Source organism: Palaemon carinicauda, unplaced genomic scaffold (genome assembly GCF_036898095.1).
Source record: "Palaemon carinicauda isolate YSFRI2023 unplaced genomic scaffold, ASM3689809v2 scaffold221, whole genome shotgun sequence".
Lineage (NCBI taxonomy): Eukaryota > Metazoa > Arthropoda > Malacostraca > Decapoda > Palaemonidae > Palaemon > Palaemon carinicauda.
Window position 1 is genome coordinate 24,388 of NW_027169822.1, and position 16,560 is coordinate 40,947.

Consider the following 16,560-nt stretch of genomic DNA (forward strand, 5'->3'; position numbering starts at 1 on the left):
TGAGGAGTGCGACTGCCTCGCTATTCCTCACAAGTAAAGTACAGGTATAGGATAAATCGAAACTTAAGGCCTCCTACCTGTTTGTTTATGTTATTGCCTCTGCGAACGAAGTTGGAAGGAGGTTATGTTTTCACCCCTGTTTGTGTGTGTGTGTGTTTGTTTGTGAACAGGTTCCTGGCCACAATTTTAATTGTAGAGTAATGAAACTTGCAGGGATTAGCTGTTATGTAAAAAGCTTGAAATGATTAAATTTTGGAAGGTCAGAGTCTTAAGTCAATGTCACGGTCAAGCAAAATGTCCAATTCACGTAATCAGTCATAAGTTTGGACATCGTTGTCACAGAGACTTCAAACTTTGTTCACATTTAAGTGTATGAAAATCCACGCCAATTAATATGTTAAGGTCAAAGGTCAAGCGATAGGTCGAGAAATAAGCTGCTGCAGGGGAGGTCTATGCTCTACTGAGTGCCCTTCTAGTTTATAACTTATAACCCGGACAGAGTGGGGTTGCAGGATAGTTTCAGAATTTTCAGGGTCAAGGCAAAGCCTTAGCGATGACATCTCTAGTGTACTTGATTAATATATCTTATCCAAATGTTGTATATTTTTTTTTTTATTAATTGCCTTTTTTCAATTTAAAGATATAAAATTTCTTATTCTTTTCTATATGTCTCACTGAATGAAAATAATCCTTCAATTACTTGAAGTTATCATCCTAGTAAAACTCACTTCGGTAAAATGGTTGTGTTTACATTTACCCAGCTAATGTTAACCCATGATGGGCAAGTAGTTGAGTTAGTAAGAGAACTTCCATCCGAAACATGATGAAACGGATCAGCTTTAGCTGAAACATCACTTACAGTATTAAAGCTAAGAGAATCATACGATATGAAAACCGAGGTTGCTTAAGCACACTCTTTTTTTAATGAGTGGTGGGATATTAGGGTCCAGACTACCAACTCTGTCTTCTGCCATGCAATCTAGATATCTAGAAGAACTACTAGGAATGTGGGAATGCAAAGATTTAGCAGCAGATGAATGTAAATTGATTAAGGGAGTTGGGGGTCTGCAAGAGGATCTCGACTAATTCGAAGTGAACTTTCCGAACTCTTATTGAATGGAACACTATTACCTTACATCTGAATAAGGAAGTCAGGTTAGGGTTAGCAACCGGCCAGGTAATGTCAGAATTACGGCTTGCGTGCGATTACTCAATGGCCTTCAGAGATTAAACAGAGGAAGCTAAGTACAATAATTTAAGAGCTTTGAAGCACTTCACTATCAAAACTTGTCTGGTTAAGTGTGTATTAGAGAACGGTGCTGGCGAGTCGTATTCATCATCATCCCCTTCATAAACAACTACCTTAGCCTTCTCTAGATTTCCTCCTGAACTAAAAGTCAGTATTATTAGAACTCTAAATTAAAACTTTACTTGAGAGGAATAGTGAGTCAGTCATTTTCCTCACAACAGTGATGGAAATCAGAGTCATTTCCATGTGTAATAATTACTAACGAATCCAGAGGGAAAATAACTTAAAACACAATAAAGCGTATCACAATCTGGAAGAAGGGTTTGTCGAGTTGTTGATAGCAACATACAAACTGAAATAACAAAGACTCTGGTGCTTCGCTTTCCAAAGGCATATATGTATTGAAAGGGAAGAAAACTATAATTTTCTTCTATAAATTTTTGGAGTGAATATTGATAAACCGAGCTTCTGGGAATGATGCAATATGAACATCAAGTGTGTATAGAAATAACCAATTAACATTCCGTGAGTGTATTTTGTTTGTTAGAAATTGAAGCAATACAAAGTTTTGAAAAAATGTTGGACAGCTGCAGAGGAAGAGACTAAAAGTATTGGAAAGCAACATGGGGTACATAGTACAGTACATGATACCTCTATGGGTCATACTGTTTTTACTATACACTTTAACTGTACTATGATATGGTATAAACTTCGATGATTTGTAGTTCGTATGTTTAAACTACGTACAGTAACAAATCATTATCCTAGGCATGTTTAATTTTTGTGTGTTTCTGCAATTTAAGATCAGTGTTATTTGTGTTTGACCTTGTAGTAGGCGAGAGGATGATGTAAGACCATTACGTTAATCAATGTAGAACATCTCTTTTCAATCCTTGTGCTTCGATGTGACTGAATTCGATGTTTTATCCGTTAGTGAGGACACCACCATTTTTATTACTTACAAAAGCATGCTTCTAGAAGTGAATAGAAAATCATTCTGTATATTTCAACGCTCAATACTTCCGCAGAGGCGTTGGAGGTGCGGGAACATTTGCTACGCCAGAGGGCAGAGTTAACAGTAGCTAAACTCCAGCTGGAGGAACGGAAGCATCATCTAGCCGTTGCCCTTGAGGTGAGTTTTATTTTTGCTTTTGTAAATTTCCATCCTTTTTAGTTTTTAATATTTACTGTTCAAGAGAATGCAAGTTGATCGTTTGTCGTAAAAATTAACATTTTTGTTGAAATATTTCCGATGTATGTTGTTGCTAGTGAGGTACTGTATTTTTAGAATTTTATACATATTTTTGATGAGATATTTATGACATCTGGGTTTTTAAAAAATATTTGATCATCTATCTGTTTATTTTTGTCTGTCAATCAAAATTGTAGTTAATATATTTCCTGCGTTTGTCATTGGTTAGGAATTTTTAGAATTTTTTTACGTATTTTTGATGAGGTATGTATGATGCTTGTTTTTTCAAAGTATGTGTTCATCTACAGTATCTCTTTGATTTTGTCTGTCAATTATTCTCTTTGTTTTTCTGGCCACAAGATTTCTTCAAATATTAGAAATGCATTTCCTTTATTGTTTATAGGTGAAAAGTTGATTTCTTTAGTTAAAGATACACATCTAAATGTTACTATGACTTCAGGATTTTTTATTTTATTTCATATGTTCCAATCTCAAGAAATTTGAACTGTATAAACTTACAGTAAATATTTTAAAGATTTGAGCCTTTACAGATCATGTTTTCGATTAGTTTGAAATTCAAACCATGCAAGCTTTCGATATAATGTGTTTGAACTCTGAAAAGTTAATTCTGTAGATTCTTTTGTTTACATTTAAGCTCATGAAACTCATGTTGTAGTTAAGTTTGAACCCTTCAAGCACAGGCTCCGAATGTGTTTCAAATTTTAAACCTAACATCCTCGCCCTGTAGATTTGCTTGAAATTTAAACCCTACAACCTCACATTGTAAAATATCTTAAATCTAACTGTACAATCTTATGCTGGATATGCTTAAAATCTCAATTCTAAAAGTTAACACTGTAAGAGTTGCATGACATCGTACCCTGCAATATTCCACTGTATAAGTGTTAGAAATCTAAACCCAGTAGGTTTACACTGCATGTGTGTTGCACTTGATGAAGAATGACGATTTTGCCACCATACGGGGACTTGCGAAACCCACGACCACCCAGAACTTGTCCCAGTGATGAGATGTCAGATGTATGTGAACTTAGCGTTCAATATCCAACCTGGGTAGGTACATTCATCCTGGTTATACCAGGTCTTAACCTGCTTTGCTCGGATAGCGGTACTGCAGTCTCTGTCCTCCATCTTGGCTTGCCATTCCTTTGAGAAGGATTGAAAGTTGTCAGAGACACGACATAGGATGACTGTACTTGATCTTAGCAGGGGAGTGGCTTGCTAAGTTTTAAGTGGTCCAAAGTTCCAAGAGTGTTGTTTTCAAGACGAGGTTCTTGATAGACTTCATGGTGCCCTTGGCGTGGCCGTTTGCTTCCAAGCAGATTTCATAGTACTGTGAGAGACTCCCATCCAGGCTATGTGGATGCAATGGAGGATATGGAAATGGTTCTTTTAACACTCCCTGAGGTCGCTTCATAGCACCTCTAGAACCGTGCTTTATTGTAAAGTTTCTTGAAGGTTAAAATGACCCGCTTATTCTTGAGCTGAATAAAACAAAGTCATGTTAGGGGGAGGAAAACTTGACAGTGATGAAGCCATACTGGATGGTGACAAGAGGGGTATCTCGAGGCATTTGTTTCTCTAAATATTTTTTTGGATATTTAAGCCAAACACTTCATTTATCCACAAAGTGAAGACCTGTTTTGTTACCCTAGCCTTTATTGTTTGGCTTCCACATTATTATTATTATTATTATTATTATTTTTATTATTATTACATGCTAAGCTACAACCTTAGTTGGGAAAGCAGAATGCTATAAGCCCAAGGGCTCCAACAGGGAAAATAGCCCAGTGAGGAAAGGAAATAAGGAAACTACAAGAAAAATAATTAACAATTAAAATAAAATATTTTAAGAACAGTAACAGCATTAGAATAAATATTTCATATATAAACTATAAAAAACAAGAAGAGAAATAAGATAGAATAGTGTGCTCGAGTGTACCCTCCAGCAAGAGAACTCTACCCCAAGACAGTGAAACACTTGAATGTCTTCTGCACATTTTTTTTTATCTGGGTATTCTCAGAGGGGTAGATTAATACATACATACATATACCAAGGCACTTCCTCCAATTTTGGGGGGTAGCCGACATCAACAAATGAAACAAAAAAAAAAAAAGGGGACCTCTACTCTCTACGTTCCTCCCAGCCTAACAAGGGACTCAACCGAGTTCAGCTGGTACTGCAAGGGTGCTACAGCCCACCCTCCCACATTATCCACCACAGATGAAGCTTCATAATGCTGAATCCCCTACTGCTGCTACCTCCGCGGTCATCTAAGGCATTGGAGGAAGCAGTAGGGCCTACCGGAACTGCGTCACAATCGCTCGCCATTCATTCCTATTTCTAGCACGCTCTCTTGCCTCTCAAATCTATCCTCCTATCACCCAGAGCTTCCTTCACTCCATCCATCCATTAATAGAGGGTTCAGATGCCCACTCGCAATACCACAAATCAAGAGTGTTAACCTGTACTTTGGCTTGCGTCCTTGCAAGACCTTTTCCTCTCAAGTGTTATAGGTCTAAGATATGCATTTTCTACCATTGTGTGTATCATCACAATTAGAACACTCAGGTTCTAAAAATCCCTCACACCACGTTTAATGGTTTAAAGGTCGCTCTTGAATGGCAGAGGCAAGGGACCGTGACATTGCCCTAGCAAGCAGGACAATGCCCTAGAGACTGACCATATTTTATATGATCAGTGCCCAAGCCCCCTCTCCATCCAAGCTAGGACCAGGGAGGGCCAGGCAAATGCCTTCTGATGATGCAACAGGTAGACCTTTAGGCTCCCCCAAACCCCCCAACCTTATCTCACAAGGATGGCTAGGTTGCAGACACTAATGGCAATAACGAGACTGAGCGGGACTTGAACCCCGACTGGCAAACACCAGGCAGAGACGTTACCAATCAGGCCACAACAACCAGTTGTCTTCGTAAAGTTATAAAACCACTCATGGTTGGCTTTTGAAACTTCACTCTGTCCATCGCTCGCTTCGGGCATGTTTTTCACAATATCAGCATGCACTTGTTGATCTGTCTTGCAAATTAATGCCTTGGAAATACTATCGCTTGCTAATTGTTTTTCGTTTATCCTAATTAATAGAAAAAAATCCTCCCAGAAGTGGATTTTTGTTTATTAATTAGGATTGTTCATGTTCTTAGTATTGATTTCACCCATCTATGAACAATACCAGTAACTGCTTTGATGGCCTTTCTTTTTTATGACTGTAGAAATCATAGTTCTCGGCATATAACATGCTCGTGTAAGATCATTCATGCCGACACCATTCTCATACTTTTCTACGATCTCCTATTATCGTGATCCTAACCATTTTCTTTTTTGTTTGGCTTTTCCAACCGACCTTAGAACTCTTGGTGAATATTCAGTATAACGAACATTGTAATAATAGATTTCGTATATAAGAGACTAAATCCGGATAACCAGAGTTGGGTTCATTTGCCAAGGGTCACCATAAGAGGTACATATTTCTGAAATATTTACTGTATATTTGTTTATTTAAAGGTAATGGTAAAGTACTGGGGGTGCAGATATCTATGGTTATCTTAGGATATGTCTCTGATTATACACGATATCTACGGATAGTCGTTACGGGGGTTAGAACCCCGTGATACCTGATGGCAATTCTCTTGTAGTATCACTCGCAGAAATATTATAAGAAAGCAGCCGAAGGGACCTTCCATCAGGACGACATGGCCATCTCAGCCAAAAATAGATTTTTCCTACGTCAAAATCCCTTTTTTATTTTCTTTATTATTGGCATATCTGCACAATACTTTAATTAGCCTATTCGAGGAATAATTCTACAGTATATCAATAAAATCAACTTTTTGCTACGAGAGCCCATCTGAGAAAGTGTGAACACTCTCGGCTGATTTTGCCATCAGCTAATGTGTAATACTCCCAAGGATATTTGCAGATACAGAAGGGTCTGAACTTGGAAATGTAATTTGTTTCAAGAAGCTGTTTTTAAGTCGAATTTTGTTACATTGTGGCATAGGGTATACCTAACCTGAATCCCATGCCTATGATTTTTAGCTACAAAAGTCAACGAATAGTCAGGTTTCGTATGAAATAGGTATCTGGTTATTACAAATATCGTTTTGCTTACTATATTAAATGATATATTTTTACTACAGTATTTCTGTATATTATTTTTTTTATTTTTAATTAGATTTGTGTTTGTAAGTTGGAGACCTTTTGTATATATAAGAAATAGTATTCTTAATATGCGTAAAGATAATGTTATTACAAATATTGCTGTATTTACTATTTACTGTATCCTTGGAAGTTCAAAATAAATGAACTAAAGTAATTTCTATAGTACTGTATCATGTTTTTTATACATATGACACCCAAAAGGAAAACCCTTGTTTTGCTACTTCCATTGCCAAACACACCAAACGAATGAACGCACTTACACATTCAATTTATGCTAATAACACTACTGTACTGTAATAGCTTTTAGTAAACTGTATGAAAACTGTGGTAGCCTTTAACATATTGGTTCGTATTTGTGCAATACTGTATTTATTATAAGATGTTTTAAATGATTTTGCAAATTACATATGTGAGCCTAGCTGAGAACATATAAACATCGTCAGCTGGTTCAGACTACCGCTATCAAGGATATTCACACATATATAAAAAGGATTTTGACGGAGGAAAAATCTATTTCTGGGCGAGGGACCTGTGTTGCTCCGTAAAATGCTCCTTAAAGCACCATTTCTAAGATATAAATACTACTAAAAATACCAGAGAAAAAGTTGCATGGAATGCCAGGAATAAACCGAGCTCGCTCACTCTAAAAGAGTGTCGGTATAGTAACTGGGGTGTGTTAGAACCACTACCAGAGGTCCCTTACCAGTTAGACCTCTCCTTCCTCAATATCCCGCGATACTACGAGATGCCGTTCTACATCCAACTACTGTATTTTTAGTATAATATCCAAACTTATTCAAACCATCTTATAATAAAGAAGACTCATACAGTTTACTAAAAGCTATTAATAACCTGAGTTATCACTTGGATATGTAAATGCGTTTGTTTTTTCATTGTGATTGGTGATGAAACTTGATAAAAATTATTTTCCTTTTGGATGTTGTATATAAAAAGAACATGATATAGAATCTGCTTTATTTCTTTTATTTTCAAGTTGTATTGATACATTAAGAAAAACAAATTTTGTTATAACAGAGTAACCAAACCCTAACCAGTACAGAGAAAGTTTTGTGATTAGCAGTCATCATATACCACAGATATGAGATAAATCAGTTAGAATTGGCTCTATATTTTTGTCTAATATAATGCAAAGGTCGTCTTATACACAGATATGATATACAGTATACAGTATTTACTTATTTACAAATACATTATAGTATTGTGTACATTTTTTGTGCTTTCATTTGATTTTAATAGTAGGGAAAGTGATGGTAGTAGTAGTAGCGGCCAAATTACTCCCTATTGTTTTCCGGTGCGGTATCTATAGTCCATTTCTTTTAGCGATGCAGATTTGTACCCACTCGCATCGGTGCCCTTTTAGCTCGGAAAAGTTTCCTGATCGCTGATTGGTTAGACGAGATAATTCTAACCAATCAGCGATCAGGAAACTTTTTCGAGCTAAAAGGGCACCGCTGCGAGTCGGTGCAAATCTGCATCGCTAAAAGAAATGGACTATAGTTTGTTTTGATTTGGCCCATGCCTGAAATAATCTATGTTTTGAGAGTTTCACAAATTACATTCCTTAATTATGCCATCCAAGGGTGAAAAGCAAAAACGTGATAATCTCAGCTGCTTATTTTCATGTTATCCCATTCATTTGATGTTATCCCATATGTTGAACATATATATTAGACATGCAACTTATACAATTTGGTTTGGTTTTACTTGCTTTTGGGAAACATTTTTGATACAGCAGGTATTGGCATTAACGGACACTCCTTTCGCCCTATTATTCGTTATTACAAGGTTAAACTCTCATCATCGTCATCTCCTCCCACCCCTATTGACGCAAAGGTCCTCTGTTAGAATTCTCCAGTCGTCTCTATCTTGAGCTTTTAAATGAACACTTCTCCATTCATCATCTCCTACTTCATGGTCCTCAGCCATGTAGGCCTGGGTCTCCCAACTTCTAGTGCCTTGTGGAGCCCAGTTGAAAGTTTGGGGAACTAATTTCTTTTGGGGAGTGCGAAAAGCATGCCAATCCACCTCCATCATCCTCTCGCCATGATCTCATCCACATATGGCACTTGAGTAATCTCTTTTATAGTTTCATTTTTAATCCTGTCCTGCCATTTAACTCCCAATATCCTTCCGAGGGCTTTTGTTCTCAAATCTACAAAATCTGTTGGACGTTGTTTCATTGTCATACCACAACGCATGTCCATACAGTAACACCGATCTCACTAAACTGATATATAGCCTGATTTTTATATGTAATTTCAGGTGATTTAGTTTCCAAATTTTGTTTGACCTCTATTCACAAGGAATATGTATAAAATAGAAAAATTGCAAGAATATTCGCAATGAAATTTAGTTGGAATGAAAATCCTTAGTCACGGTGCGATTGCTTTTTTTTTTTCACTAGCGATGGTTCATATGCTTGGTATGCATGACCAATATTTGGACGTACAATATGTAGTATACCAAGGCAAATTTCTCCCATGTAGACAGGAAGTACAGTACTCTATACCAAATTTAACATATTCCTAAGTAGTTGCATACCAAGATTACATTGTGTACAGCTATTTTTTTTCAAAATTATATTACAATACTGTACTTCCTTTTCTATGGAACTTCATAAGTTTGTTCTTTGTCTAACTTCATATAATCAAACTAGGTAAAAATGTGTGTTTGACAAGTCTCTTTAGTTTGTTATTCATCTGGGTTACTTTACTTTGGTATATATCCTTTTAGTTTTTTTTTGTTTTTTATCTATCATGTTTATTTCTACTCTGTTTCTTTTATGTGTACAGGCTGCTTTCTCTATTAATTGCCTTTGGCCTTGTAACATTCTGCTCTTTCCAACAAGGGTTTAAATAAGCATGAAAGTAATAATGCTGCTCTATTATAAGTGTTATCAAGTAGAAGTTTATAAAAGAAGATGTCATCATTTTATTAACCCTTTTACCCCCAGGCTATTTGGAACTTTCCAGCCCTTAACCCCCAGGGGTTGTTTTTTTCAAGCACATTTTGCTGTATATTTTTTTTTAAATTGCTCTAATAGCCTTAATTTTCATCATAGAGAGGCCAGGTTGGTCTCATTCTCTTGGAAAATGCCTGATGTTTCTCAAAAAATTATCAAAATTATGGAAAAAAATGTAAATAGCAGTTTTTTGCAAGGACGTACTGGTACGTCCATGGGGGTAAAGGGATGAGTTTTGTGAAACGTACCAGTACGTCTTTTGGGGGTAAAAGGGTTAATGATTAAATGTGTTCATTGTATTTCATGTAAACATTGCATATGATCTTAATTTAGCGACAAAATCAAGATTTGTAATATTTTGTTGGAAGTTTTATCTTGAAGCTACAGCATGACGGTTCTTATTACCGCTGATTTTTATTATTATATAATACGGTAGTTCAGACTGATCCCAAAATTGTATTTCTAGATTCTGATAAGGTTTCTTAAATGGAAAGTAAACAAAATTGTATTTCTAGATTCTGATAAGGTTAACCTAAAATATTTCTTAAATGAAAAGTAAACAAAATTGTATTTCTAGATTCTGATAAGGTTAACCTGAAATATTTCTTAAATGAAAAGTAAACTTTGGTGCAGGACAGAATTTAAAAGACTTTGAACTGGTGAAAAGTGAAAATATAAAAACTAGAAGCAACGCAGCTTGGAAACATTAACACCACAGAGAATCTCATTTATAGTGCATCTTTAGAGTGTTATCTTTCTTGTTAGGACTTTTATTTTGTAAATTCTGTTCTTTTAATCTATGAATTTGGTATTTTTTATGTTAATTATGGTATTAATTTTTTTCACTAGACAATTATATAATACCGTAGTCTGGCGTCATGAGACACTTTCTTTATTTTCTTCCAAGATTTGTAGAGTAAGAAATATTGGTTGTATAATTTTAGTTGTATTTAAGACTTGGATTTTAGCTTTAATTTTTTTACAAATATTAGGCACAGTGTTTAATATCAAAATGTCGGAAAATATGTAACATGGCGCACGTTAGCGTTTGCATCATGCTTATTATTATTATTATCATTATTATTATTATTACTAGCCAAGCTACAACCCTAGTTGGAAAAGCAAGATGCTATAAGCCCAAGGGCTCCAATAGGGAAAAATAGCCCAGTGAGGAAAGGAAATGAGGGAAAAAATAGATGATGAGAATAAATTAACAATAAAAATCATTATAAAAGCAGTAACAGCGTCGAAACAGATATGTCCTATATAAACTATTAACAATGTCAAAAACATATATGTCCTATATAAACAATAAAAAGACTCATGTCAGCCTGGTCAACATAAAAACATTTGCTCCAACTTTGAACTTTTGAAGTTCTACTGATTCAACTACCTAATTAGGAAGATCATTCCACAACTTGGTAACAGCTGGAATAAAACTTCCAGAATACTGTGTAGTATTGAGCCTCATGATGGAGAAGGCCAGGCTATTAGAATTAACTGCCTGCCTAGTATTACGAACAGGATAGAATTGTCCAGGGAGATCTGAATGTAAAGGATGGTCAGAGTTATGAAAAATCTTATGCAACATGCATAATGAACTAATTGAACGACGGTGCCAGAGATTAATATCTAGATCAGGAATAAGAAATTGTTCTTTACCACCATTATTCCTACATTAAAGGGGACAGGTGCCTAATATGCTCTTTCCAATGCCCTCTATCAAAGGCATCCTCATCCACCAAACCTCTTCTCTCCATATCATCCTTCATCTTATCTCGCCATCTGATTCTTCTTCTTTCCCACCATTATTCCTACATTAGAGGGGATGGTTGCCTGATGTGCTCTTTCCAATGCCTTCTATGAAAGGCATGATCCTCTTCCGCTAAACCTCTTCTTTCCATATCATCCTTCACCTTATCTCGCCATCTGATTCTTCTTCTTACCCACCATTATTCCTACATTAAAGGGGATGGTTGCCTGATGTGCTCTTTCCAATGCCTTCTATCAAAAGCATCCTCATCCACCAAACCTCTTCTCTCCATATCATCCTTCACCTTATCATGACATCTAATTCCCTGCCTTTCCCCGATCTTTCCCCCTAACAGGTTCCTCCTAAGCCCTCCTCACCATCCATTCTCCACACGTGTCCAAACCATCTCATTCGTAACATTCTTATCCCCTACGTAATCTTTACTATGCCTGCCATTTTTATTTTATGATTTACTAATCTTTCAAGCAGTGATAATTGTTATAAACAAATAGTGGACAATTTATTATTTCATTATTATTTCAAACTATGAAATTTTATAAGTAAAACTAGATGGCTTTAGGTTTGAAATTATTTTTTGTTTTTTACAGAGTGTATTTTTTGGTGGACAGAATACTGATTTAGTGTTATTGATAGTGTTTAGCCGCAAAATAGTGAGAGGCATATTGAACAGAATGACAAATAGAGTAAAATATGGATAAAGAAACAAGGAGACTAATGAACTGTGTAAGAGGCATGTGCAAATAAGCTAAAAAACGGTCTAACAATAGACAATTAGTCTAGGACTGTTAAACCTATAAGTGGCTAAAATGAAAATAAAAACATTGTTTAGGAAACACGACTGTTGTCAGATATACTTATGGTTCTTGAATGTTTTATTAATTGTACTATTTAAGCAATTTTTGCCGTTGTTAATAGTTTATATATGACATATCTGTTTTGACGTTGTTGCCTTTTTTAGAATGATTTATTGTTAATTTGTTCTCTTCATCTATTTATTTCCTTTACTCACTGGGCTATTTTTCCCTATTGGGGCCCTGGGGCTTATAGCATCTTGCTTTTCCAACTAGGGTTGTAGCTTGGATAGTAATAATGATAATAATAATAATAATGGCTGGAGTTTGACACACAAACGCATTGATTTCTAAGCGTTATACGTTCTCTAGTATTGTCTTCGTTTATATAAATGACTGCTATTAGGTTGGTTCTTGCCACTAAATTTTACTTTCCTTTACTTGTGTCAGACCAACCTTTGCATCATACCTGTTGTGCTCTCATCTCCATATTCTAACACGGTTTGCTTTCACCTTGCAAACTTTAGGCCACTCTCTGCAACTCATCTTCTTGTGTGATGTGTGCTTTCATCTTGCAAACTTTAGGTCACTCTCTGCAACTCATCTTCTTGTGTGATGTGTGCTTTCACCTTGCAAACTTTAGGCCACTCTCTGCAACTCATCTTCTTGTGTGATGTGTGCTTTCACCTTGCAAACTTTAGGCCACTCTCTGCAACTCATCTTCTTGTGTGATGTGTGCTTTCACCTTGCAAACTTTAGGCCACTCTCTGCAACTCATCTTCTTGTGTGATGTGTGCTTTCACCTTGCAAACTTTAGGCCACTCTCTGCAACTCATCTTCTTGTGTGATGTGTGCTTTCACCTTGCAAACTTTAGGTCACTCTCTGCAACTCATCGTCTTGTGTGATGTGTGCTTTCACCTTGCAAACTTTAGGCCACTCTCTGCAACTCATCTTCTTGTGTGATGTGTGCTTTCACCTTGCAAACTTTAGGCCACTCTCTGCAACTCATCTTCTTGTGTGATGTGTGCTTTCACCTTGCAAACTTTAGGCCACTCTCTGCAACTCATCTTCTTGTGTGATGTGTGCTTTCACCTTGCAAACTTTAGGCCACTCTCTGCAACTCATCTTCTTGTGTGATGTGTGCTTTCACCTTGCAAACTTTAGGCCACTCTCTGCAACTCATCTTCTTGTGTGATGTGTGCTTTCACCTTGCAAACTTTAGGCCACTCTCTGTAACTCATCTTCTTGTGTGATGTGTGCTTTCACCTTGCAAACTTTAGGTCACTCTCTGCAACTCATCTTCTTGTGTGATGTGTGCTTTCACCTTGCAAACTTTAGGTCACTCTCTGCACCTCATCTTCTTGTGTGATGTGAATCATAGGAATTTATTTGTAATGTAAAGGAATGTAGAAGATGATGAATAGAGAAGTATTGAATTAAAAGCTCAAGATAGAGACGACTGGCAAATCTAACCGAGGCCCTTTGCATCAATAGGCGTAGGAGGAGATGACGATGATGATGATGTTAAGGAACATGATTACCCAACAGAAAATGTAGTTCGATAATGCTTGTAATTCACTTTTCTGATTATTTCTGTTCATGTATTTGATATGAAATTGTGAAGAAGACTCGTTCAGAACTTGTCTTTGACTTGACGTTCTGTGATATCACGTTTAACCCGTTCAACATCAACTTTTTAACCCTTTTACCCCCAGGCTATTTGGAACTTTCCAACCTTTAACCCCCAGGGGTTATTTTTTTCAGCACATTTTGCAGTATATTATTTTTTAAATTGCTCTAACAGCCTTAATTTTCGTCATAGAGAGGTCAGGTTGGTCTCATTGGAAAATGCCTGAAATTTCTCAAAAAATTATCGAAAATATGCAAAAAAAAAATATAAATAGCAGTTTTTTGCAAGGACGTACCGGTACGTCCATAGGGGGAAAGGGATGAGTTATGTGAAACGTACCAGTACGTCCTTTGGGGGTAAAAGCGTTAAGTGGTAATGTGACAGAATCATTTCAGGGTTTTTGTTCCATATTTTTAACATCATTGTGAAGAGAAAAAGTCTAATTATAAACATAACAAACTTCATATGAATGAATGGATAGTAGTATGAACACTGCATAAGAAACCATTAAATTCCCAGTTTTGGGTTAGGACCAGTTCTTCTGTTTGAATTGTATTAGGGGATTTTAGTGTTGTTTCTCTTCGAAAATTTTTTTTTTGGTACTCTTCTTTGCAATATTATCATTATACCCTAAGTTATATAAAGCAGCCTCTAATAACTTTGAACTTTATAGATCATCTATATTTGAAATTATGGAGTTTTTTTGTGTAGTTATTGTGTTTATTTTGTGTACAGTATAGTAATGATGTACTGTACTAGATTATATATAAAGGCACAATATCTTGATAACTCAAAATAATTCAAAAGATCAGTGTCACCAATTAACTTTGAATTATGTAAGACACATTCTATATCCAGTGAATTTTAATCTTTAGCCACTCATGATGCATTTTACTTCTAGTAATTAATTTTCTAACTTATAAAATTTATTCAGGTAAAATATATAGATTTTTCTCATTCGAAAGAGAATTTATTCAGCCGTAACATACAAATAATTTAAATGCTTAGTGCTAATAGATTTTCTGAGGAGATGAGTTTGGTAAAATTTCCACTAAAAAGGCCTGCGGCTCTAGTGATAAATTTGTACGTGCTGGGGTTCGACGATTGGAAGAAACAAGTTGCAAAAGGTTATGAAATTAAAAACAAAACACTATCGCCAAGTTATTCATGATTCTCTTTTGATGTATCATTGTAGGCACAACAGCTGGAGAGAAAATCTCTTCAACGAAAAGAGGACGACGTTCGCAGAGCAATTCACCAGCTGCACAATTTCATTTACACGTTCCAGCGACCGGAGTCTCCCAAGACGCCCAAACCCTCGATAGAGGAACCAGAAAACCTTTGCAGTGCAGACCTCTCTGCTGCCTCACTCAGACATAGCAATACCTCAGACACTGCCTTACCCCCGTACTCACCTTCCGACCAGAACTCTCCGGTATCCTCAGACGACCAACCTCCATTGAAGAGTGCAACCTCGAAGCTTTTGTATAGTTGTACGCCAATCATAGACTCAACTGAATTACCTCATGTTTCTGCACATACATCCTGTTCACCGGACTCCTCCCCAAGTCATAGATCTCAGACTCACGTGCCTAAGATGATAGTTCCACTTCACTCGGCATCGCCCGACCAGTTACCGGACTCGACCTCGGATCAACCCGGCTCTCCGGAGAGCACATCGGCGAAATCCACGTCGCCCGAACCTCGCCCGGCGCACCAGTTCTCTTCTCTCCACTGCTCCGAGGAGTCCGTGGATCTCGACACGGGCCCCACGCAGCACCCGAGACGGTTGACGATGAGCAAGTGTGGATCGGTGGATCCGAAAATCAAGAGTTCGTTATCGCATCAGATGGCTCCTATGAATCCACAGCCGACAGATCTTTCGACTTCGTCTCATTCTAGACAGAACGGATTGCCGAGAATGAGAAGAGGAGAGAGCAAATCAGTGACTTCTTCCATTTGATAACTTAATGATGTTATCATAAATTTTTGTCTTTCATTTTCATTTATGAGTGTACAGAACGGTACTTTATATTGTTTTTGTAATGAAATATAAATAATTCTTATATAGAAACTCCCAATTATCCTGTTAAGATATTTTATAGAATATGTTGTTATAAACCTTTTATATGCCTGCCATTATAAGTAGTTTCATGTGCAATGTGATGTGATTTTATCTTTTCTGGTAAAGGCTCTTAAATCTACATAACCTTTTTTATCCTAGAAACCTTTTTAATCCTAGATAACCTTTTTAATAGCGTATGTAGAGTTAATCTCGGTGGTGTTGGGTGTTGAAATTAAACCTGGAAAGGTGACATTTGAAGGGAAATCTTACCAACTTGCATCCAGCTGATGTTTCTCTCACTGGTTTATCGAGGTCGTAAGTTTTTCATACCATTTAAAAGCAAGCATGTTGCCATTACATTTAAAATGGCATGAATCATTCCCATTTTGCATAAAATCCGTATATATACAAATGTGTTTCTGAACTTGTATTCTGTGTGTATAACTGACTTTTTTTTTATTTTTAGAGGTCTTATAATGGTGGATGATTTAAGGGGTACAAATTTCAGATTGAAGTTATAGTGGCTATAATGCAGAGTGAAAATTGAATCAAAAGTAATACTAGAATTTTTAAAAAAGTGAAAAGTAGCAATTATAACAGTGAAGCTTCTGATTTATATGAATTCAGGAAGAGCTTTTCAAAATATTACACAGGATGATTAGAGATCTGTTGAAAAT

General features: G+C 36.4%; 1 protein-coding gene across 1 annotated transcript in view; it reads left to right on the plus strand.

Moving 5' to 3' along the window:
- LOC137636064 (uncharacterized) overlaps positions 1 to 16,027 on the plus strand; it is a gene marked incomplete at its 5' end in the record, with an annotated part of 36,254 nt that extends 20,227 nt beyond the window's left edge. The window contains 2 exons of the mRNA XM_068368492.1: positions 2,278 to 2,381; positions 15,014 to 16,027. Coding sequence (XP_068224593.1) covers positions 2,278 to 2,381; positions 15,014 to 15,781 — 872 coding nt within the window. The remainder of the gene's footprint in view (positions 1 to 2,277; positions 2,382 to 15,013) is intronic.
- Between the last annotated feature and the right edge of the window lie 533 nt (positions 16,028 to 16,560).